This window comes from Podarcis tiliguerta (assembly GCF_965153285.1).
Source record: "Podarcis tiliguerta genome assembly, chromosome: 12".
In the NCBI taxonomy this organism is placed as follows: Eukaryota; Metazoa; Chordata; class Lepidosauria; order Squamata; family Lacertidae; genus Podarcis; species Podarcis tiliguerta.
In genome coordinates, this window is record NC_139545.1 from 48,380,652 (window position 1) to 48,405,606 (window position 24,955).

At 42.2% G+C, this 24,955-nt stretch overlaps 1 protein-coding gene across 5 annotated transcripts in view; it reads right to left on the reverse strand.

Moving 5' to 3' along the window:
• The window catches only part of DPP6 (dipeptidyl peptidase like 6), a 486,229-nt gene that overhangs the window by 256,921 nt on the left and 204,353 nt on the right, over positions 1-24,955 (reverse strand). The window contains exon 1 of one of the 5 annotated variants that reach the window (XM_083406246.1): positions 20,044-20,145. The exons of the other annotated variants lie outside the window; for them this stretch is intronic. Coding sequence (XP_083262372.1) covers positions 20,044-20,094 — 51 coding nt within the window. The 5' untranslated portion in view covers positions 20,095-20,145. Of the gene's footprint in view, positions 1-20,043; positions 20,146-24,955 lie in introns of those variants that run through there. 5 annotated transcript variants of the gene reach the window in all.

The window sequence follows — 24,955 nt, forward strand, 5'->3', positions numbered from 1 at the left end:
TTTCAGCAAATGAATTATTTCAATGCTGTGACATAAGACTGCTTCTGGCTGTCGCCAGGCAGACACGTCGACCCAGTTCTTTCCTAATGGAGAGCATTGTTATGCTCAGGTCCTGCTTGCAGGCTTCACATAGGCCATTTGAGAACAGGAAGCTAGACTAGATGGGCCTTTGGCCTGAACCAGCATGGCTTCTCTTGTTTGCATGGCTAATGGAACTGGAGGCATGCTCTGGGGTCTGTAGATGAGAGACAGACAACATCTTTTGTGAGAGTTGGAAATGGTTTGAGAGAGGCATCTCTTTTTATCTCATTGTCATCTCTGATCAAAAGGGCTTTGCAAGCTTTTGAAAAATAGAAATCTGTTTCGATTTCGCTTTTTTGTATATGTCTATTATATTTAAAAAGAAACATATTTATTAAGGATGAAAGTGGGATGATCCCTTTTCCATTAACACTTTCCACGCTCTGAAAAAGTTGTCTCTACCCTAAGCTGCTCTGATGAGCATTTTGGTTGAAAGGTGGGCTCTAAAAGTAATATTGATAGGTTCTTACACACATGTTATTTGTTTCAATCCAATTGACTTCTAAAAAGAGATGTGCTTGTCAGTCATTACTGACCTCTTTTTCAGAGGTCCTTTAACCTTGTGTTAAGTCCTGCTAAGGTTATTATGTGGTACAATCTCATGGTGACCTCCAGTTGTTTTGCACTACAACTCCCAGCCACACAGCCACACTGCCTGAGGTTGCTTGGAGCTTTAGTCCAAACCATGTGGAATCTCAATCACCAGGTTGATGAAAGCTGGCACAGTATTTTGCCACAGTCCCGATCTTCCTGCTACATACAACTAAACCAAAGTATTCATAACTGAAGTAACAGCACAATCTGTTTGCTCCAGTCTCCATTTCCTTCATTTGCTCTGTTGTTTCTCCTGTGCTGATTTTTGGGTGGTAAACTAGCAGCAGGGACTTGTACTCTGCAAAACACCAAGCATGTGATGATACAATCAATCAAAGTAATGGACAGGGCCGAACATGTGGCTGGAAAAATACCCTCTCTGGCCACTTCCATATTTTTGAGAACCCCTGCAAGGATATCACGGAGTGGTTAACTGAAAAGCAATAAACTTTCAGACATTGCTAGGGAATAGTAACACAGCAGCAGCAGCAGCAGCAGCAGCAGCTGCATATCAAGTTTATTCTGGTGGTGCACTGCTTATACGGAGCCACTGGAGGAGAGTGTGCTATCATTCATCTTCAGTACAAGAACCCTCTGATTGATGGTACTCTGAAAGGTTGCCTGACCTCTCTATAGTCAACTTTATCGGTAGCTGTAAACCAAATATTTAGTTAACCCTATACACCCCCCCAAATGAGCAGGCAAGTAAAAGTCATTCACATGGACCAATGGTCTTATCTGCTATAACATATTCTTATGTTACCATAGATGTGCTTCAGACCACTACCATACCTGCTTACTTCAGACTCTACCATTCCTCTGCTGGGATAGCTAAGTCAGTAAAGCATGAGACTCTTAATCTCAGAGTCATGAGTTCGAGCCCAACTTTGGAGAAATCCTGCATTGGAGGGGGTTGGAAGAGAAGACCCTCATAGTCCCTTCCAACTCTACAATTATAAGATTCTATGGAATTATCTTCACTGGACTGGCCACTAGAAGATAATCATCTTCTGCCTCCCTGCTTGTGACCACATGGGGATACAAACACAGAGAGGTAACGTAGGATGAGGCCAGAGGCCACAGAAGGAGGACTCAGCTATTCAAATTACAAAATGCAGAAAGAAGGGGCCATAGGATGCAACAATGATTTAATGCCAATCTGACGCCTGGCATTTATTGAACTTACAGTTCTTCCTCTGGGGAAACTGTCAAACAGTTGAACTGATATGAAAACATCATTCTGTTCAATTTATTTGCTGTTCTAAAAAAAAAGGAAGAAGCAAAAAAAAGCTGCTCTCTCCAAGTCTGAATGAGGAACGCGCAGCATGTAAGATGATAACATTTTATTAAGCAAACTGGCTTCGATCTAAACAAGAGCTGGTGGAAGGAGAAAATGTATCAGTGTTTTTTCAATGAACACCTGCACACACTAGTGACTAGTGGAAGGAGAAACACCACATGTGGTCACAGACTGTTCATATCCTGGATGGAAGGTATTACCTAATAGTGAGTCACATTAAAAAATGAGTTACATCACAATATCTTCTGATGGAAAGTGGATCTCATAGGAAGCTGTCTTATAGGAGTCAGACCATTGGTTCATCCAGCTCAGTACTGTCTATGCTGACTGGCAGCAGTTGGCCAAGATTTCAGGCAGGGTTCTCTCCTAGGCCTACCTGGAGATGGCAAAGATGAACCTGCGACCTTCTGCATGCAATGCAGATATTCTGCTACTGAGCTATGGTCTTTCCTTTGAACTCAGGACTCACTCACACTGTGCCCTGCAATCTCTAGTCTTTCTGCTGCTTTTCTCAGGAAAAGCAGTTCTGCTGCTTTTCTCAGGAAAACTCGCTGTTTACTGCTTAATCAGAACAAACACAAATCCACATAAAACCCGATTGATGTTTGTTCCAATTCAGCAGTAAAGAGCAGGTTTTCCTTGTGGAAGCAGTGGGACAAAAACAAAAACCCAATTGGACCCATTACTAGAAATCATGGAACAAATGAAAGCACAGATGGGTCATTAGTTCTCAAAATAAGATATATCATAGGATTTTACTCTGTGACTAATAAGACTTTTTTTGTCAGCTGCAGCAAGTATGATGTAGTAGCTGGAATACTGAACTAAGGATGGGGAAATGTGGGTTCGAATCCCCAATCGGACATAATGGTTGTTGTAAGACCTGGGACCAGATGGTATATTTTAGCCTAATCCACATCACAAGTTTGTTGCTGTGAAGATTAACTTGGGGCAAGGTAATTGCATGTGAAACCTTGAGTTCCTTGGAGGGGTGGGGTGGGATATCATAGAAGAATCATAGAAGTGTAGAGTTGGAAGGGACCACAAGGGCCATCTAGCCAAGCTCCCTGCAATGCAGGAATCTTTTACCCAACATGGGGCTCGAACTCACAACCCTGAGACCAACAGTCTCATGCTCTACCAACTGAGCTATCTCTCAGGATATGCATGCATGCAATGAATAAACATATTAAAAACCATATATATAAATTCCATAAATCCATGCTACCATTGCTGGAGGAAATGCTGGTGCTACAGGAAATGTAACAAGGGTAGCAGTCTCACATGGGCACCAAACAGTGTATTTGCTATAGAAATCATTGGTGCTTCCTGCAATTTAACATGTAGCACTGCCCTATGAATTGCCTTCCTCAGGGAACTCATATTATCCAGCCCCACCTAAGACTGAGACAACACAGTTAATTTATAAATGTCTGTACATCACTCAATGTCTCATTACCCAATGACTTGTAACTGAACGCATTAATTCAATTCTTTTACTGAAAACTGTTGTGTTAGAGATGACACAAGGGTGATATAGCAACAGGTTTGCTTGCATTTTTCCTGGCAAGGTTCAGGGGTCATTAATAGCTTCACGATGGGCAGAAATTCAAAATATGAAATCCTTTCCATCAGTGCATGTCCACCATGGGACAATTAACCTACTAGAAACCTGCTGCAGCTATTAAGAAGAGAGACAGATTCCTGGAGTAAGCAGGGGGATGGTAACCAATACGGCCACTTGTATTATGGGGTGCCACAGGGGACGGTTCTGTTCCGGATGCTATATAACATTTATTTGTTCAAGGTTATGGTGCTCATATATAGCTCAGGACCAGATTAATTCAGAGACGACCTAATCCCTTATGTACCCAATAGGTCACTGCATTCTCCAGTATGTTCTCCTTCAAGTCACTGAGGATGCCCCTGTTCTGTGGAACAGCACTCCTGTTGAGATCTGACAACATGCACTCCAACATAGGGACGTCTTATTCAATTATCGTTATCATCATCATCATCATACCCCACCCATCTGACTAGTTGCCCCAGCCGCTCTGGGAGGCTTCCAGCATACACACACACACACACACACACACACACACACATACACACCTTATTTTTCACTCTATAGGACGCACTTTTTCCCCTCCAAAAATTAAGGGGAAATGTGTGTACGTCCTGTGGAGCGAATGCAGGCTCTTTAGCTTCAGCGATAGCAACACACAGCCTCCGAAGGAAGGGGCTCCGTTTCTCCTGTCGCTTCGCTGAAGGAGCGCTGAGCAGAGAGGGGGAGAATTTTCCCTCCTTGTTCTCCCCCTCTAAAACAAGGTGCGTCCTATAGAGCGAAAAATACGGTGTGTATATATACATAATAAAACATTAAACATTTAAAAAACTTCCCTATACAGAGCTGCCGTTCAGATGACTTCTAAAGGTGTATAGTTACTTATCTCCTTGACTTGGGGGTTGCATAACTCCATACCCTCTAGCATTTCTCCAATGAAAACAGGGGTGTCCTAAGGAGAATTGGGACATTGCGGGATCAAATCAGAAACCGGGATGGCTTCTGTAAATCCAGGACTGTCCCTGGAAAATAAGGATTCTTGGAGGGTGTGCGACAAGCACCTACTATCTCTACTTTCTGGAAACAACTGAAGACATATTCATTTCAACAACAGAAAAAGTATGCCAACCTCAGTTTTAAAAAGAAATACTCTGAGCATGTGCAGTGTTGTTAAATTCAGATTATAGCACCACTACTACAGAAATAAGGTAAAAAAGTAAGGTAAAGGGCCCTTGGACAGTTAAGTCCAGTCAAAGGCAACTATGGGGTTGTGGCACTCATCTCACTTCAGACTGAAGGACCCAAGACATTTGCTTCAAGAAGATCCAGCGTTGTCACACCGAGATAAATAGCACCAACCTTGGCAGGCATGAGCTGAGCTGATGGATTTTTATTTTTTTTACAGTGTGAAGCTATGTGTGGATTTGTAAATAGGAATGTAGAATGATGAATAATATCCTCCTTAATGCAGAACTTCAAAATGTATAATTTAGCATTTATATTACTGCTGGCACCACCTATATATATATATGCTTTAGTGCACAAAGCAGTCCATCAAGTACATTAGCAAACAAAATCTATATGGAAAATCAGAAAGCAACTTATGAATAATTCAGGATTCCGTGCATTAAGAATTGTCTCACTAAAAAGGCATAAAGTGCACTTAACTTGTCCTGCAGAAGAAGAAAAAACCCTGACAAATACCAGAATAATTGTATACAATATCAACATATTATTTCAGTTACTCTGAAGGATAAAAGTTGCTTTCCCTGGATAACTCTGAAGGCAATTTGCAAGCTTGCTCAATTTCCACTGACAGTAATTTGTGTACAGCTGGTTTGAATTGGATCGGCGTCAGGAGTGGTGGGAGAGAGTCTGCAGCAGAATGGAGTCTGGTAGCACACGGTGTTCAAAGTTGGAATCAAGGCAGAAGATGGTAGTCTGCTTACTTCTGACCCGTCTCTTGGACATCATCCCCTTCCTGCCAACCCTGCAGAAATGAAAGCAGGCTGTGCAAGAGCTAATCTGTGTGTCAATTGAAATTAATTGCCTAAACAACTGTAGGCATTCACATTCAGATATGGCTGGCTATTCTTGGCATGAAGACCTATCAAACAGCGTGCCATTCAATAAGTACAGGACACAGTTCACAAAGCAGTTGTTTTCTGGACTCTGTACTATTGCCAAAAAACTGTCATTCTCCAAACAAGAAGTTACCAGCTCAAGCAAGAAACAGCAAATTATCAGAATGGACACCAGAGTCCTTTTGTTTTACTAGTGTAATAGATCTTTTTTTTCTTTTTCATTCCAGAACATTATGGATCCATAACACATTCTACAAAGAGGCTCAATACTGTGGACAGACCCCAGGAGTAGGGGAGCAATGCATTTCTGCAGGCTGCTCCGCACAATCTAAGTTGGTGATCCTGTTCCTGTTAGTGGTGGAATGCAGGATGGCACATTATCACAAGCATTCACTTTTTCCATTGGAGCAGAATTTATCTGCCAAATGTATCTGTATGGGAGAAAATAAAAGGGTCTCTTTGGAATGTTCAAGGCACAACTAAATCTTCCCAGTGTCTTGGTTGAAGGGTAGATTTGGCCCCTTCAGCTGTGTTCTAGATGACTTTGTTCCATAGAACTGAATGGGAATCCACTTTTGTTAGAGGTAGGTCACTCATGGCTGACACATATAGCTCACATCTGATTGGTATTCCAGAGAGCTGCGCTGGGCATTCTTTCAGGGACTCAGTCAGATAGACTGATAAAGAAAAAGTGATTTATATGCATTGCATGTGTGATATAACATTGTGCCACCAGACGGCAAAGTGGAGTCCTGTTTTTCTCTACCTGTCTTCCCTGTTTAAATTTACAATGCTTAAAACTGAAACGTTTATTTGATGTGTCTAGATCCAGCCCAGGACTTAGTAGCCAGCATGGGCACCAATTAAGTGGCAGGCTGTGGTTGCATCCAAGAATCCCCATTCAGAAGTCTACGTAAGCATATATTGAACAAAATGGAAAACCCACAGCTGACGTTTTTGCTTATTTCCCTAAAATGTTTTGGGTCATCGATGAAGGTGAGGTTTGGTAACTATGAACTTCATATTCAGGATATGCTCATTATTCTCAGACACGTTCTTCCCTCAAAGCGGTAGCTGGCTAATTATTGCAAAAATAAAATCTTGGATCAATTAAACGATACCAGACTGCTTTCAATCAAATGCCAAGCAGAGCACTTGACAGAATAACGGGGAATGGCTGGATCTACTGCAGAAATTAATTGGAAGAATGCTTAATTGTCATCACATCTTGCTCCAAATAAAGAAACATTATGCTGAATTTGGTGGCACCAGATCCCAGAAGGTCATAAACGTAAAAGGCCAACTGGTACACCCCTCTACTCTCCAAAAAAAACCCACTGGGCTAAAAAATTACTCAAATCATATAACATAGTGAAGCTTCCTGTGTCAATCTCTATGTTTTTAAAAGAAATTGTATCATAAAACAAATACAAGAGATATAGAGAAAACTTCAAATGCATCCCATTTGTTAACATGGGGTGCAAATACATAAAACAAGCTGCAATCACTATTCAACATACTTTTCACCACAAATATTTCCAAATCCTATCTATCCATCCACCCAATGATCCCACTTACATGATTTTGAACCCCTACAAAAATTAGCCATCTTCAAGATCTCATATTATCAAGTGGATGGCTTCAAGGCTGTTTATGTTATACAACTTGAGTACAATTGGTATGACCTTTGCCCTGGAATCACTTTCTCTGTCTTGAAGTGCTTAATTTTGATCTTACACGACAGATTTAAAAAAATACAGTATGTGAACTAAATTTGTCCAATATGTCCCCATAGACTTAAAAGAGAGGGAAACATCTGATTAAATAGTTTGGGTCTCTCCCAGCACCCAGTCCTGTCTATTGACCCCGTGGAATGCCCTCCCATCAGATGTCAAAAAGATAAACAACCACACAACTTTCCAAAGGCAGCTGAAGTAGGGTTGCCATATTTCAAAAATTAAAAACCAGGGCACCCTGAAGGTTGTTGTGCTTTTGGAAGATCTCCAAAACTGTCGAGCGATTTTTCAATTGACCTGCCGCGACCTTTCCCCTAGACATCAATTCCTCTGGGAATCAAGGCGTGTGCAGGAGCGGAGGAAGGGGGCTGCAGTGGATGCGGACTGCCCTGGGTGTCACCACTGAGGCGGGTGAAAAAATGCCGGGTGGGGCCTGCAGCATGCCCGAGCCACGCATCTCTCCTGGGAGAGACGCAGTGGCTTGGGCGCACGCAGGCTCCGTGCTGCCCAAACAGTCCACCCACTGCCTCTCTCCCAGCTGTAGGGTGGCTGAATGGGAGGAGGCAGGCAGGCAGGCTCTGGAGGCACCACGGTGTGCCCCGCCCCTATGGGCGGCTCGCCCCCCCATCCATGGGCACACCGCCCCAGGCGCCTGAGCAGCTTCCTCCAGCCCAGAGTGCAACCCAGTCAATAGGTGGATATAAGTAACACAGAAGAAGGAGGAAGAAGAAGAAGCCGCCAAGTGAAACATTAGCAGTAGGCATAAAGTGCAGTGTAACATATTTTCAAGCAAATTCCCTTCCTTAAACTGAACCCAGGTCAACAAGTGAACAAGATGGATTACAATACTTTTTCCTTATAGACAGCGGAGATTGAAGCGTCAAGGCTGTTACCCCAAAGCAATCTCTAAACCAGTGGTGTAGTGGTAAGCTTTTAGTAACGGAATAGTAAACTGGACACATTCTCTGATTCACAGTCCAAATCCCATTTGTATTGAGATTGTGTGTGTGTGTGTGTGTGTGTGTGTACGTGTGTGTGGAGGGGCTTCTTCCCCTTCCCCTATACCAAGGCTCTCAACCCCGATTTCTGTGCATGAAAGAATTCCTAATTAAATAAGATAAATCAGTGTTCCGTAATTCACGTTACTCAACCTGTTTTGTTTATCAAGTTTGGCTTGGAAGTGAATAGCCTTTTTGATAAGGAAACCATGTGCATGTGTTTTAATGAAAAAGAGCAGCTGTTGATGCTACAGAATGATTTTATACATATGCTGTCTAATTTCATATCCCTTCTCTTTTTAATTAAAAGGTTTCTTCTCACAAAACCTTCCCGTTGAAGAGATGTATCAATTCAAATCAGGCACTGGCAGATAACACTGAGCAAAAACACCATGAATCTTTAATGATTAAATATGTCCACCAGGCTGTTGCCTTTCATTAAAAGAAGGGTGGGGGGAGGGAGCACACAAGAAAGAACCCAGCTATCTACTAGGGCATTGCAAAAACAATCAATGTCCAGGTTTTCCACTGCAGACGCCTCAGCAACACTGATGCCTCTGTTGAATGTCAGAAAGCTTTCATCCTACCTGCCCTTCAAATCAAGATTTACTGATCGTTGCCAGCATCTTTCCATCATATCCGTCAGAAAGGTGAGCTACACAAAGGCCAGCCTACCCATGTAATAATTCTCCTTTTGCACGATGGAATTGTGACTCATGTTCCAAAACAGGTATTCAGTACCTTGCCCAACAAGCTTTTGTGAGAGTACGTCAGAATCTTATCCCCCCTAATCCTTCAGGGAAGAGGACACTGCCGGCCTGTTCAGTTTTTAATTATGTAGCTTGTTTATTCAGTTGCCCCAGCCTTGTGCTTCATGGAGGCCGGCTGGTGTTTGCATTTTGTAGTGCTTTGAAGTGCCGCATGTAAACTGCCTCAGTGAATAATACACAATTTAACAAATGCCTCCAGGTGTGGCATGCTCCATGACAACCCTTACACAGGGGCCATGCTAATCTCCTCTGACCCATTCCAATTTTTGGTTCTGGTGTATAAAATTTAATTTGGCTGTTTTTTATCTGCTTAGTTGTGCTTGTATGTTTGTACTTTGTACACAAATCGCAACGGCCGGCAGCTTATCTAGCTAGCTCAGTGAGAAGAACTGCTGTATTCTGTAACAGAATATTCTGTCCATTAAGACTTTTCTTTCTTTCTTTCTTTCTTTCTTTCTTTCTTTCTTTCTTTCTTTATCTTTCTTTCTTTTTCTTTCTTTCTTTCTTTCTTTCTTTCTTTCACTCACTCTCAGACTTCTTCCATGCTTCTGTCTCTTATCATTTATCTTCTTGCTATTCACATTCTCTCTGCCAGGAAAGCTCTTTCTAGTACAGAGCCCCATTGGGACCCTCTTCTCCAGCATATATTCATAACCCACCTACAGCAAACAGTACTCTGAGCACTTCCATTATCTAAACAGGTATTTGGCTTGTTCTCTACTTAGCCTTTAAACAGAGCTTTAATGACTGAAAATAAATAGTTCCAATTTGACACGGGCTCTAGCAAAGAGCCATCATATTTTTCTCTCTCTAAACCTCCCCCTTCCATTCCAGATTAGCATAGACACCCAGTGTTCTGTTTTGGAGGGACAGGAAGCAGGCAGGTGTGGAGGACTCCCTGAATGGGGTAACTGCCCCTGAAGGACCAGGTGCACAGCCTGGGAGTCATTTTGGACTCACAGCTGTCCATGGAGGCACAGGTCAATTCTGTGTCCAGGGCAGCTGTTTATCAGCTCCATCTGGTCCGCAGGCTGAGACCCTATCTGCCTGCGGACTGTCTCGCCAGAGTGGTGCATGCTCTGGTTATCTCTCGCTTGGACTACTGCAATGCGCTCTATGTGGGGCTACCTTTGAAGGTGACCCAGAAACTACAACTAATCCAGAATGCGGCAGCTAGACTGGAGACTGGGAGTGGCCGCCGAGACTACATAACACTGGTCTTGAAAGACCTACATTGGCTCCCAGTACGTTTCTGAGCACAATCCAAAGTCTTGCTGCTGACCTTTAAAGTCCTAAACGGCCTTGGTCCAGTATATCTCCACCCCCATCCTTCTGCCCGGACACTGAGGTCCAGCGCCAAGGGCCTTCTGGTGGTTCCCTTGCTGCGAGAAGCCAAGTTACAGGGAACCAGGCAGAGGGCCTTTTCAGTAGTTCAATCCCCAGGAACTCCTGTCTGAAATCGTGGCACTACATAGAACCACAGTCTTACTTGGTATAAGACAGTTCCCTTTGTGTTCTAGTGTTTGTCATCAATCAGATCTAAACTTAAAAGCTGAGCATAACCTACTAGAATTCACAACTTGTTCTTAAAACAGAACTGGGGTATACCTTCCTGCAATCATGCTTCTCCTGCTAAGGGAATAAGATGTCCACCACACAGCTTATCAAACTGCAGTTTTCTTATGGACTGGCTCTATAAATTGATGTAACAATCAACCATGTGACAGGACAGTGCACAAGAACTGCTGGAACCACACCATGGTACAATTTGCTGTTGTTGCACAAGTGTCATAACTTTTGAACTAAAACAACATTTTCAATGTTTTAAACAAACTTATTATGGACTATTTTCCACTCCCCAGACTTGATTTTTTAAAAGTTTTACTGAAAGATTTGACAACAGGCATTTTATTTCCTTTGTATTTTGATGGGCTATTTTCACTTTTATCTGACCATCACAAACTGTAATTAGATCAGGTTTTCTTGTACAGATTCAGAGAGTCTGAGGAGTGGAAGGTTGGCAGTTATTAAGGTTGTTCAAAGATCTATACGAAAAGGACTCCTGATTTATGGAAGCCTGATTCTGATTATTGGATTATGGAGCAACTACTAACCACTAACTGTAATTTATATGCCACTGAAGATGACCACAAAGTTGAAGCATATTTGAAATTGCTATTCACCATGTACATTGGTGATTATAGTTATTGCTCACTGTCTTGCAATAAGAATATTATACTGCAAGGAGAGCTCAGAAATTGTATTTTGAAGTTTCATTTTTTAATTACAGATTTTATGTCTAAATGGTAGTAAACTATCACTGTTATATTGTAATATTGTGTTGTTTTTGACTTTTACATAGTTTTAGCGAAAATTCTTCTTTTTAGTCTTGGCTTAACCTCAAGAGCAAGAAATCAAGGAAGAAAGAGAGAGAAATTTCATGTTAGAATTAAGTTTGCACCTGCAGTAACTCCTGTATCAAACTCCCTTAAACACTGTTTAAAACAATATGCATGCATTACTTTCATTTGTATACTTTCAATATACAAAGCAAATAACTTATGCAACTTATCAAAGAAGTCATGGCGTTTATGGAACTATTCTCTTCTGTGTTAGCAGATGAGCCTGGAGTGTATCTTACTCCCCATTCTGTAGCTACCTATGAGCACAAGGACAGTTTTTCCTTGGCTCTCCAGAACTATCCTTCCCTTTACCACCAAGGAAGGTGGTTCTTTGTCAATTCTGCTGAAGAATTTAGGAGCCAAATGGGACTTTCTAGCCTGTGGATTCTGACAACATCAGGTGACCAACAGATGGACAACCCCACCCACCTATCAAGGATGGCCCACAGAGGGGGAAACCAGTTCTTAATCTGAACCTTAGGCTGAAAAAGGTTCAGGAGAAGGCGAGCTTGCAATATAACAAGATCTGAATTGAACGTTACCCACCCTCAAGAAGAAACAGCCTACAGAACCATGAACAAGCAGGGAATTATGCACAAACCTCCACGATACTAATGCTTATCCTTTTCCAGCCTTCGAACATCTACAGTGGAGTTCACACTTCAAAGACTTCCTCTTACTATTTAAGTTTCTACTTCAAAGGGCTCCACACTCTTCAGGGAGGTTTTTGTAGCCCACAGAGAGTTCATGTCTCTTGAGACTGTTCTTCCTCCAGAGTTCATACAACTAGAGCATGACTGCCCCTTTAACACACTTGCACTATCCAAAACTACCTTGTTTCAAGGCAAACAGGTCCTTCCTCCATGGAAACAACGTGGATTGTTTGTTTAAAATATATCTCTTCTTATCCATATGAGTAGTTTACTGTGCCCACATCTCATGTTGAAGTAGCCCACAAGCATCATCTGACTTGCACTGAAAATCAGGACAAACCGGACATGGCAAACTGGCTACATATATTTTCTCCACTTGTTTCCACTGTTCATTTACAGAGCACAGTGAAGGTGCAGAGTCTTTACGTAAAAACAGTGAGGAGAAGAGGAAAGAAACCCCTCACCCACCCCTCTCACATTGGAGTGATTATGGGGGCAGCTCAGGTAGGATCTGGTAGAGAATAATTGGGAATACCCCAAGGAACCTGGTTATGACTAATTATCCAAAGACTCAAGCATTTAAGACAAAAAAGAATGCATTACGACAGAGATGTTTTGCATCCACTTCTTCCTATATTAGCCCTGCATCAGCATCCCTTGAAGTATACAGGACAAATTGGGTCACACTCACAACATACATTTAAAGCCAGGCACATGGCTTGCCCCAAAGAATCCTGGGTACCTTGGTTTCTTAAGGGAGCTGGGAACTGTAGCTCTGTGAAGGGAAATCTACAGCTCCCAGGATTTTTTGGGGGAAGCAATGTGCATTAAATGTATGTTGTGGATGCAGCCTAGAAAGACTGGGTGCTCCCAGACAAAACCCAAGGAAATCACATATATATAATACTGAAGGTGAAATGCAGGTTCTGATCTTCTTTCGGATGTGGGGAACGCTTCCATCAGTAGTGGCCAATGTGTTGTGGTGAAGCTGTGAAGTTGCCCACTGAATACCAGCATTTACTGTAGCTTACCCAGAAGGGGTAGGATGCAGCAGAGAAGTGGCAGGCTTGGGGATACATGGCCGCACCAGCAGAAGAGCGAGATTGGTTCTGCTGGCGCATCTGTGCAGCCCCACCCTTGCCACAATCTTTTCCATCCAGGTTAATCTGCAGTTATGCCAGCATTGGGGTGGCAGCTCTATGGCTCTGCCCCACCACACCAGCCTTTGCAGGTTGCCATCTGTCAAGAGCTGACAGACCCCACTAGTTTATAATGGAAATATAACACAGAAGCATAATAAGCAGTAGCATAAGTCACAGGCTATGAATTCCCAGCTAGGTTGCAAGGAATAGGATGTAAAATGACGGTGACGGCGGCAACAACCTAGGGCCACCTGTTTATGATGTTTATGATTCAGGACTCAAAAAGTACTCTTTTGCACAGTGCATAGTTAAACTGTGGATCTTGCTCCCATAGGAGTCAGTATGGTCACCAACTTGGATGGCTTTAAAACAGGAATGGACAAATTCCTGGAGGATGAGGCTATTAATGGCTAGTAACCATGATGGCTAGCAGGGACGCGGGTGGCGCTGTGGGTTAAAGCCTCAGTGCCTAGGGCTTGCCGATCGAAAGGTCGGCGGTTCGAATCCCCGTGGCGGGGTGCGCTCCCGCTGTTCGGTCCCAGTGCCTGCCAACCTAGCTGTTCGAAAGCACCCCCGGGTGCAAGTAGATAAATAGGGACCGCTTACTAGCGGGAAGGTAAATGGCGTTTCCGTGTGCGGCTCTGGCTTGCCAGAGCAGCGATGTCACGCTGGCCACGTGACCCGGAAGTGTCTCCGGACAGCGCTGGCCCCCGGCCTCTTGAGTGAGATGGGCGCACAACCCTAGAGTCTGTCAAGACTGGCCCGTACGGGCAGGGGTACCTTTACCTTTACCTTTAACCATGATGGCTATGTTCTGCCTCCACTAACTCTTCTGAGTGGAAAGTGCTCTTGTGCTCCATCCCTGCTTGCAGTCTTCCTATCAGCAGATGATTGGCTACTGTGGGAACAGGTTGATGGACAAGGTGGGCCCCTGGCCCGCTCCAGCAGGCTCGTCTTATGTTCTTAGGATGGTGTTGAAAGGTGCTAGTCAAAGTTTAATACACCAAAAGTCCTTCTTGCAGTGTGGACCTAGACCTAAGTAATCTTCCAAACTTGCCTCCTGTTCATTAATGCTCTCCTTACCTCTTCTTCTCCCAGAAGACCAGAGACACCATTTTCTGGGTTCCCTGCAGCCAATAATGTATTATTCTGTATAGTAAGAAAAAGCAAAGTATTTGGGGAATCCACCACCATGAAATGAGGGTTTTATGGTGGATCCAGAGCAGTTGAAGCACTTTGTGCTTTGCATTGCATCATCTCCTGAAAGACAACATAGAACATAAATGGCCTAAGATAGCAATGGCTGTCTAGGAAAGCTCAGAGAATACAGTGGTTCCTCGGTTTAAGAACAGTCCTGTTTACGAATGATTTGGTGTATGAACTCCGCAAAACCGGAAATAGTGTCCGGTTTGCGAACTTTACCTTGGTCTAAGAATGGAATCCGAACGGTGGAGGGGCACCGGCAGCGGGAGGCCTCATTAGGGGAAGCGCGCCTCAGTTTAAGAACGGTTTCGGTTTAAAAACAGACTTCGGGAATGGATTAAGTTTGTAAACCGAGGTACCACTGCACAGCAGTCCAGAAGATGGACAAGAATTTTACTGTTTCCTCTGACCAGAAAAAGAACAGCACCAGGAAACTCCACCCTGATACAACTAAGTCTTCTGCCACCTAGTGACTAAAGTATATAATGAGACCATCCTGAAGTAAGACCCATCCGCATATTACCCTGGGGTGGTTATCTCATTAAACCTGGGGAGGGGGGTGCCTATCATTCTCAGGAGTCAGGGGATAATAGAATAGGTAAAGCAGGAAGGAGCGGTTTCAATTAAAGAAAAGACACAAAGCCATATATCCAGTCTCTCTGTGTTTCACAGATTGGGAAAGAAGTACAGCAAGTGGCCATGTGAACCTGGCTTGCTGTGTACATGCTAATAACAGTGTTTGCAACAGTGGACACTGGGGCACATCTTATGCCAAAGAGGCATAGTGAATCAGATGGGTGAGCCGGCTGTGTATATCTACGTCTAAAATCAAATTGTGGATTTATGCTAGTGTAGACACTTTGGCCAAAACTGCCAAACAATTGTGGGATTCCTCACCCACGCACCCCACCCTTGCTACAGAATCACCAGGCAGATTTCTAAAGCTCCTTACAACATGCCGAAGATCCCCATTATATAAGATATATTGTGAAGTGTACAGTAACCAGCAAAGACAACTCAAATTCAAACAAAACCTCAAATATGTTTATTAGGGACAAGCTGCCAGTGAAATAAAACTTGAAGCCATAAAGAATTCATGAGTAACCACAAGCTGGACTGCAGAAGAAACAGCTGAAAGCCTTGGAAACAAACCTCAATCACTTCAAAAAATATTATTTAAGATGTTGTAAAATAAATAAATATTATGATACTGAATAATGCATAACATTAGCCTCAGGTTTTTGATGCAACATGTGACAGTGGCTGAAATAACAGGAAAACGACTGATTGGGACAGCAAGGTGCCTATCATTCTCAGGGGATAATAGAATAGATTGGGGGGGGGGGTGTCAATGAATCAATGCAGTGCAGTATGAGGAGTCTAGGAGTCCCAAGGCAACAAGCAAACTACCACCTTTTCCAAAGAGGCTGTATACACACCATATATTTAATGCACACTTAAAGCACACTACTTCACCCACAGAATCCTGGGAACTATAGTTTTCAAAGGGTGCAGGGAACTGTAGTTCTGTGCGGGTAAACTATGATTCCCAGGATTCTGGGGGGAGGGAGAGTCGTGTGCTTTAAATGTATGGTATGTACACAGCCGTGGTCTCACCAACCCGTCCAGTTTCAATGTGTCTGTGCCAGTCAAGCACAGACTATAATTTTTAACATCAAAGGAAGTGCACAAGCAACAAGAACTGACTTTCCCCTCTGCTTCACCAGCTCATGGCCCATCATATCAGACACCTTCCCTCAAGCTTGGCTCATTTCTAGTTTTGGAACCAGGCAAAGACTGGGATGACGGTACAGAGGAACGTGATCCGTGCAGGAGGCGCGTTCTCAACCCGCAGCATTCAGTGCTTCTGCGCATGTGCAAAGTGCGATTTAACGCTTCTGCACATGCGCGACTGCCGAAACCTGGAAATAACCCGTTCTGGTACTTCCAAGTTTGGCGGGTCCGTAACCTGAAAAAACGCAACCTGAAGCGTCTGTAGCCCGAGGTGTGGCTGTAATGCATTTTGCTAATCATTTAGAAAGCAAGTTTCAGTATGTTTGCTGTGGGCCATTGGGTAAGAGAAATCAGTGGGCTCTCTGCCTTGAAGAAAGAGCACCAGTACACACTTCTCTCTCTCCAAAGAACATGTAGTCTATCATCCTGCTCTTGCAGGACTTGTACTCACACAGTTTGCCTTTGCTACTGATAGTCACATTGTAGATGCAAGAAGGAGTTAATGGCTGCAGTGGGCAACCCCTTTCCTTTCTTCCTCATCCACATCGCTCCTTCATCCTCTATTCAGCAAACACATGGAATCTGTATATTTTTTTAAGGTTGATCTCCCAATTCTGAGCTAGCTTGCACTTTAAGACGGCAACTATCCGAGCCAGAAAGAGGGTAGAGTTCCACATTTTAATATTATAATTCACACCCCACTGGGAAAAAAATGAATATATGGCACCCATGCTCAAATGCGCATTTCAATGAAACTTCTCAAGGTGTATCTGTTTTAAGCCTATGGCCTCTGATTGGAGCAGGTGATACATTCACATATCTGCTTAGTTAGATCAAGGAAGGTATCTGAGAAGGACTCTAAGGCCAAAGTGGCAACCCCAAAATCTGAATGCACTTTACAAGGCTGCCACTTGCTCTAATTCCTGGCTACTGATGGACAGTGGACCTCATTAGGTAGTTCCAGTTATTTGTCGTAACATCAGAACATATCCCACCTATAAGGTGCAGAATCAAGTTCAAGTAGTCTGAACACTGAGAACATCCGCAGAGAACAAAACAGAAGCTTTTTGGAGGGATCTAGCAAAGAGATTGTTTGGATTTTAAGGACAGAACTCTTACGCTGGGATTAACACTGTCTGCCTGTGTCATTATGTCTGCAACCCCATATTAGCCGCACAGCTTGTACATTTGCAAATCAGCAGATATCACCAAAGGGACCATAAATCTTCAATGCTTTTTTTTTCGAAAGGAAATTTACTTTAAGAGCTGCCCTGGACTAACAATTGCACAGGGCAGATAACATGAAACAATAGATTAGTTTTGGCTTACTTGCTCTAAGCTACTTTGAGTGCCTTATTACGGTAAATCAGTTTTAAAATAAACGAATTTGAAAATACTTTACTTGGAAAAGGTCTGTGCCTTGCAGTTATAATTCCCAAGCAAGTTAAGTCTCAGAGTTTAAGTGGTTGAAGAAGCTGTATGGTACAGACGTTCAAGCTTCTACAGCAGATTATGCCCAATTGCTCCTCCACTACATTCCATGGTGGTGGCAATATATTTTATTCTAACACCGGCTATTAAAATCATTTTCGGTTCAACTTCTTTCCCTTTAAGGGAGAAAAAGTGAAATATGTATCACCAAACTTTTCCCCATCTTTCAGAAGTTAACCTATTTAACTTAAGCATGGCATATAATAAGGGCAATGAACAGAATATAACCTCTTTAGAAAACCATGCAGGAAAAAGCATGAAATATAGCACTCTCAACTATTCAGCATTTGCTTTTTACAAAGGAAATTTTTGCATTCAGTGCTGAAAAGGCAAAGCATTCAATTGCAGAACACCTTAAGAAAGCTAGACAGAAATAAAACATTTTTACTCTCTGCAAGAAAACCTGAGAACCTAATTGCTCCCTTAGCCTATTTAAGAGAGATTCTTTGGCAAGCAGTAATTATCTTTTGTCACTTGATATGATATAGTATCTACTTATGGGAAATGGATATGTCTTAATTTCTGTGTAAACTACATTTTGTTTTACACAACTAAGATCTGGCATTATTAAAACAATGTTTGCAGAAGCCATAACAGACTTCTTTTTACAACAAAAAAAAAAACAAATCAAAGCCAAGCAATCTTTCTAATTCGTACAACAAAATGGGAACACTTGCTTTCATATTTTTAAACTGCAATTAGCTATGAAGTCAAATAAAACAGCTGCATTCATGCCACTGATGACACCTCAGAAGACTCAACACCCTCATTTTTCTAGGAATGCAAGGCTATAACACATTCCACTTTCCAGTACCACACCTTGCCAAATAATGTCAACATATAGCATTAAGCCATCTTAGAGCCCCGCTACATAAAAACTGGGTCCTACGCATGCAACAACACACATTCTACATTGTCACACTGCAAATTTAAATGTCAGGCTGAACAATGCATGGTGAGGTGGAGGGGTGGGGTCTGAAAAGTTATCAGCTGAATTCCACTCTATTTAAGCTAAGAGATATATATATATATTAAAATACCCTTCATATTTCGAACAACTGCATCTGGTCCAACCCATTAGCATCCTTTAAGTTGCTTCTCTCATGCTGTGAGTCATCTTCATTTAAGCTAGGAGGTTTGGAGTAGATAGCTCTTTGGGAACCAATTACTCATTGGTGTCGGAACATGTACAGCGATGGATTTGCTCCAGTATTTTGGCGATAATTTATAGCGATACTGCATGGAGTATCAGCTTAAAAACTTCCCAGTTCCGGGTTGAAAATGAAAGAGAAAGAAATCACCGTAAAGGGACAGAGACCCAGCCATTTCACTTGTTGCTTGCATCATATAAAAGGTTCTTCTGTCACAAAAATGGCCGGTATGCTTCATTCATTGTAGTCTAGTGGTGGTTTGCATGCAAAAGGTTCTTGTTCATTCTCTGGCACCTACCAAGCGGGGTTGTGAGGACTCCAGAACCTTTGAGATCCACTCCTAGTCATGGTTGACAGTGCGGACCCAGATGGACCCGTAATTTGACTCAGTATGATAAAGCTTTATAGGTACCAGTGCGGAAGCCATAAAAAAGAGCTGCTAGGATTAAAATGCTCATCATATTAAGTCTAATAAACTTCTGAATGCAGTGAAGAAGAATATAAGCCTACCTAGGGAAAGAGTATCTTCCTAGGTCACTTGATACTTCAAGAGTAACTACCTTCCAACAATACTCCAGACCTTTGGAATTTTCCTTCCATTAGTTATATTTCAGCCCACGAGATAAGAAGAGAAATGCAACTACACATAAGGTTTATCTTTTTTTAGCAGCCTTTCCCTTAATAATTAAATATACAGCATCTGGCAAGGAGAATGAGATTGCCTGTAGGATTTTTAGTTGACTGTTGCTTTTTTAAAAAAAATAAAAATAAATACAAATCATTTTGTAGTCATTTTTTTTTAAAAAAAAAGCACACACAAAATTGTACAACAACACACTGAATAATGTGCTTCTCTTTCAAACTCTATAAAAGATTCTCTGTGGTAGATAAGAATATGGACACAGATAACACTTAAAGCACCAAATACTGGGTTGTTGTTTTTTTGCCATTTTTGCAGATTAAAAACTAGTTTGCAAAGATGTAGGCATCTGTATAAAATAACAGAAAACCCATGTGAGTTGGTTTTTTATAACAACCCCCCCCCCACACACACACCAAGAAAAAAACCCTTGATTGTAATTTATTACCTATCTCATTACAACTATTTTGGTAAAAGAAAAACGTTATAATTTAACTCACCCTCCAAATTTGTTTAATTCTGCTAGCTCTGGACAATTTTGCTCTGTTCATCCCAAACGTCTTCAGTTCCGATATATATCCTATACAGGTGGAAGTTTGTTCTACAGTCAAGACTGTTTGGAAAATAAGCACGACAGTAGAGTGATAGGTATATTCTTAAAAATAAAAGGCATTCCTTAGCTTTTACTGCTCCTTCCAATAGCCATGCAGTTCACAGCTCAGCATAAAATAGCCAATAACTGAACTTGGCATTAAGGGGAGGGGGAACGAAAGTCCTCCACGGAGAGCATGGGGCAGCAGGCTTCATCCGACCAGCGCTAGGATTGGGTTAGAAGGAAGATAAAGTTGTCCCTGTGCCAGACATCCAACCTTAAGAAGAGGCATGAACTGAAATGATGTAGCTTTCAGACACTGTCAGGCTGAGCTCTTACTTAGGGGCTGTTTTAATCCTGCTTTTTTTTTGCTTTTTTTAAAAAAATGCAAATCTGCTTCAAGTCATACGGAAATGAAGAGAAGTTATTACGGAAACACTGGAAATAATCTGCAATGAAATAAAGTGATGATAAGGATATATTCCTCATGCGGTAGCTTCTAGGGTTTTATATGTTGCTAATGTTCCTTGCCCTAATTTCAGCAAATGGCAAATGAAGGGATTAAGAGCATTATAAATTGATTTTTTAAAACAGCAGCAGCAACAACAACATAGCTATTTCTATTTCACCAGCCATTTCCTGCATAGGAAATTAAACAGCCTGACCATCCACTTTAGCCAGAAAAGGGTGACCCTGCAACAGTGCTGAATCGGACTGGGAGGGGCTGCGTGTGTTCTGCCCTGGTTCAGCAAGGCTTCACAAATGCTGGATTGTGACAAGGAGGGCAGCACAGATCAGCACAGAACGGAGCTGTTCCTTCTTTCTTCCAGTTCCTTGAAACCAACTGGAACCACTTTAGAGCATCTGTTTTATGAATGCATGCCTCTCCCCACTGTAAGTGTTAGTTCCTACCCTCCATCTGCTTACCCTGAGCTAAAGGCCTGCTTGCCTTCACCCTGAACACCTGCACCAGAATTATTGGAAATACTGAGCTGGTGCGCAAGCCCATCAGTTCTGCAACCACTGTGGAGACTGGAATCCACCCACTGTATTACATAACAGGGGCTGCCAGCCTTGCTCACCAACCCCTTGGTTTTGTTCACATGTGAGTATTGGGACAGTAACACCAATTAGGATGATTGTGTGCACACTTATTGCCTACACCTATTTTGGGTGTTTTAAGGGAATGCTTGCCAATCAGAAGGTCAGCGGTTCGAATCCCCGCAACAGGGTGAGTTCCCGTTGTTCAGTCCCAGCTCCTGCCCACCTAGCAGTTCGAAAGCACAAAGTGCAAGTAGATAAATAGGTACCGCTCCGGCGGGAAGGTAAACAGCGTTTACGTGCGCTGCTCTGGTTCACCAGAAGCAGCTTAGTCATGCTGGCCACATGACCCGGAAGCTGTACGCCGGCTCCCTCGGCCAATAAAGTGAGATGAGCGCCGCAACCCCAGAGTTGTCCACGACTGGACCTAATGGTCTGGGGTCCCTTTACCTTTACCTTAATACCAGGAACAGCTTCAACTGGCAGGCTAAACCAGGGGAGGGTAGCCGATGGGTCACAAACCCTTGGTGAGTTAGGGGCTTCCCCTGCATGTGAAGACACGCTCTAGCAGGAGCAGCGGTCAAGAAGGCAGTTTCTATATGTGTTGTAGAGGGAAGCGAGGGGCTTGTCGACCTGAGAAGGTAACCTATCCATGAGAAAGAAAACCCCCACTGCCTTGCAGGATATCTTCAAGAGGAGAAAAGGTTAAGGAGCAAACCCTACAAAAAACGCAGACTGAAGTCCCTAAGACGGTTGGATGGCGCCTTCTACGCCTGCAGCCAAGCTGGTGCCAAACATATTGCTCTGCTTTCCTTTAGAGGCTGAGAGGGGGGTCTTGTTGTCTGGGCAGCCCAGGACATCCAGACACACTGCCCAGGCTTGTACCCTGGAGAGGTCACTTTGGGGCTGCTAACACAGTGGTTTGACTTCACCCCCGGAGGCACATTCCATTGTTTCTCGAGACAGAGGAATGTCAAGAAACGTGGGCACAGAAATGCCATGTGAAAGCCTTGTGGAAGACGGTGTGAGGTAGGAAAGGTTCATCTCTAGCTACCTTAAGCAGTTTCAGAAGCCTAGAAAATATGATGGAGGCTACCTATCTATGAGATTAGTTGGAAACATTTACAAACGTTTTACATTCCTACCTTTACAGTGTCCAGCTCAAACAATTAAAAATGAAACCAAGAAATGACAATATATATATAAAGACTATGAGTAAAGCAGTCTGTGTGTGGAATGTCAACAGAACTAAAAATTAATAGTTACAGCAGAAGGCAACGTGGTTAGGCAACCAGTGAGGTTATAAGCCAAAGGTTTTCCTAAAAGGGAATTACTTGCTAGTCTATAAAGCTAGTGTCAGGGAGTCAGATAACCACTCCCAAAGCAAAGGTGCCACTACCGAGAAGTCTCAAGATCTCACTGCCTTTACCCATACCTGCACAAATGAGAAAGCCACCAGCACTTATGATTTAAGAATTGTGGAGGAACCAGTGTGGTCTAGTGGTTTATGTATTTGCTACATCTTGGGAGACCAGGGTTCAAACCCCACTCAGCTACGAAGCTCACTGGGTGAACTTGGACCAGTCTACGGTCTCTCAAGCTAACCCTACCTCACAGGGATGTTATGGGGATAAAATGGAGAGGCCGAGTGCCATTTTGAACTCCTTGGGACAGAAATGTAATATAAATACTTACAAATGTAAAAATCACTAGCAGATGCAGGCAACATGCTCCTAACTCTCCCCACTGCTCAATCAGAAAAGGCAAGTGGAAAAACAAAACTTCATGCAATTACAAGATCAAAATGTGACCAGAAGAGCAAGATTGCTTTTATAAAGTTACTTATTTATTGATAAGTTTCTCTCTGTGTTATGCCTGACGATTACGGAAGTTTTTCATTAACTCTAGTTATAATAGGAGCCAGGTTTAATATAGCTGGATCCCCACCCACCCACCTCAGGCAGAGCAAAAGTATTACATTTCATTAAATGCCTTGCCTCACATTCATAATGAGTTTCCAAACATTTCTCATTGCTTGTTAAAGATGGGGTCCAAATTTAAATGGTCACTGAAGCCAGAAATGTCATTCCATTGCATCTCATTAAAAAAATACTGGGGGCGGGGAAATGGGGGAAAGAATGTATTTCATATTCTTTTGATACTGGGGAAACTAAAATACAATAATGGATGAAGTTGCAGGTTAGTTATGCTTAAGCCTGTGACAGTCATGCCTAAGCTATAGTTCTAGTAGACAGAGTGATGAGGAAACCCACTTATCATTCTTAACTACAATGCAATATAAGCATTTTTAACATTTTCAGACTTCTGTTGTGAAACAACCAAATAATTTAAGACAGTCTGCAGTTACCCTAAGTACAGGCACCATGCAGGTACAGTTTGAACATCCATTAGGACTTCCTGTAGAAAGGAAGTAGTAATGGATGTTGTTGACACCTTAAGTAAATAACAAAAGAGTGGTAACAATTTTTTCTTTCTTGTTTTGCTCTGCCTCACACTCAACACATGCAGCCAGACACTCTTAAATATATGAAAGAGATCTTTATCCAGGCAAGTAACTGTAGTGGCTTGGCAACGGACACAGAGTTTGGAGAGTCATGGCCCAGGAGTTCAGGCACCAGGCAAGACATTCAAAACTGGATGGAAGCAATGAAGATGTCCCAATCTTGTTTTGCCTGCCAAGCTTTTAAAGATGAGGCATGACATGCTCACTCATTCACTTTGCGAAAATGTCAGGATTGCAAATGTCCACTCCCATCTGCATAGGTGGCACTACATTACCCTGCACTCTGATTCCTCAAGAATTACGAGTAGGGTAACCACAGTGATGTGAGGTGAGAATATTCTCTGGAGAATATTCTTGAGAATGAGAATATTCTCTGCTAGAAAATTCTCCGGAGAATATTCCCCACAAACTGTAAATTCTAATGTAAGAACCAGTTTTTGCAACCCACATTTAAAAAAAAAAAATTCTAGTAAATAATAAGTCAAGCTGTGATATTGCCAGTGTAAGTAATGAATAATGATATTTTTTTTAATCCAGTTACATTACTGGGCATTGTGTCATTCACCATTGGCAGTTCTGAAATGTGAGCTACAGAAAACATTTTTTTTTTAGTTTTAAAATTGCTATTCATTTAATTTGTTGAACATTTGAATTTGTATGTATTTCAACTATATGTAATAGCCTTTTGTCTATTTTGGTGTGACCTTATTCTTAGTAATTCTGTACTCTTGGCCATACAGTGTGAATTTTTTTTAACAGAAAGTAGCTTTAAGGCTTTATACACTTAAAGTACCTAGGCCTATACAATTATGTGTAACAGCATGTGCGGTGGCCTTGATTTAAACAGTTGGCGTTTCTATATTTTTATTCAGTGCCAGTAACTGTTTTTTGCAGTGCCATTCAATGGTGCAAGGTGCCGTTTACCAGAGATTGCTATAGTGAAATATATTATCGTATAATGATAATATATTTAATGACTTCTTTTTTATATGTATACATAGAGTTTTGTCTATCAAACTGTGTTTTAGTCACCAAAACAGTTATTAAGTGTTAGAGCTATTAGAAGCACAAGTTAGCCTATTACTGAATTTACTTGTATCAAACCTTAACATGCCAATTGTATTTTTTGACTTGTCCTATAACATAAACATGTTCTAATGGAAGAATAAAATAATGATTTAACTACTGAGTTGAATTATACCAAACCTTAACATGACAATTACTGGTGCCATCACCTTATTCCATCATTTCCAAT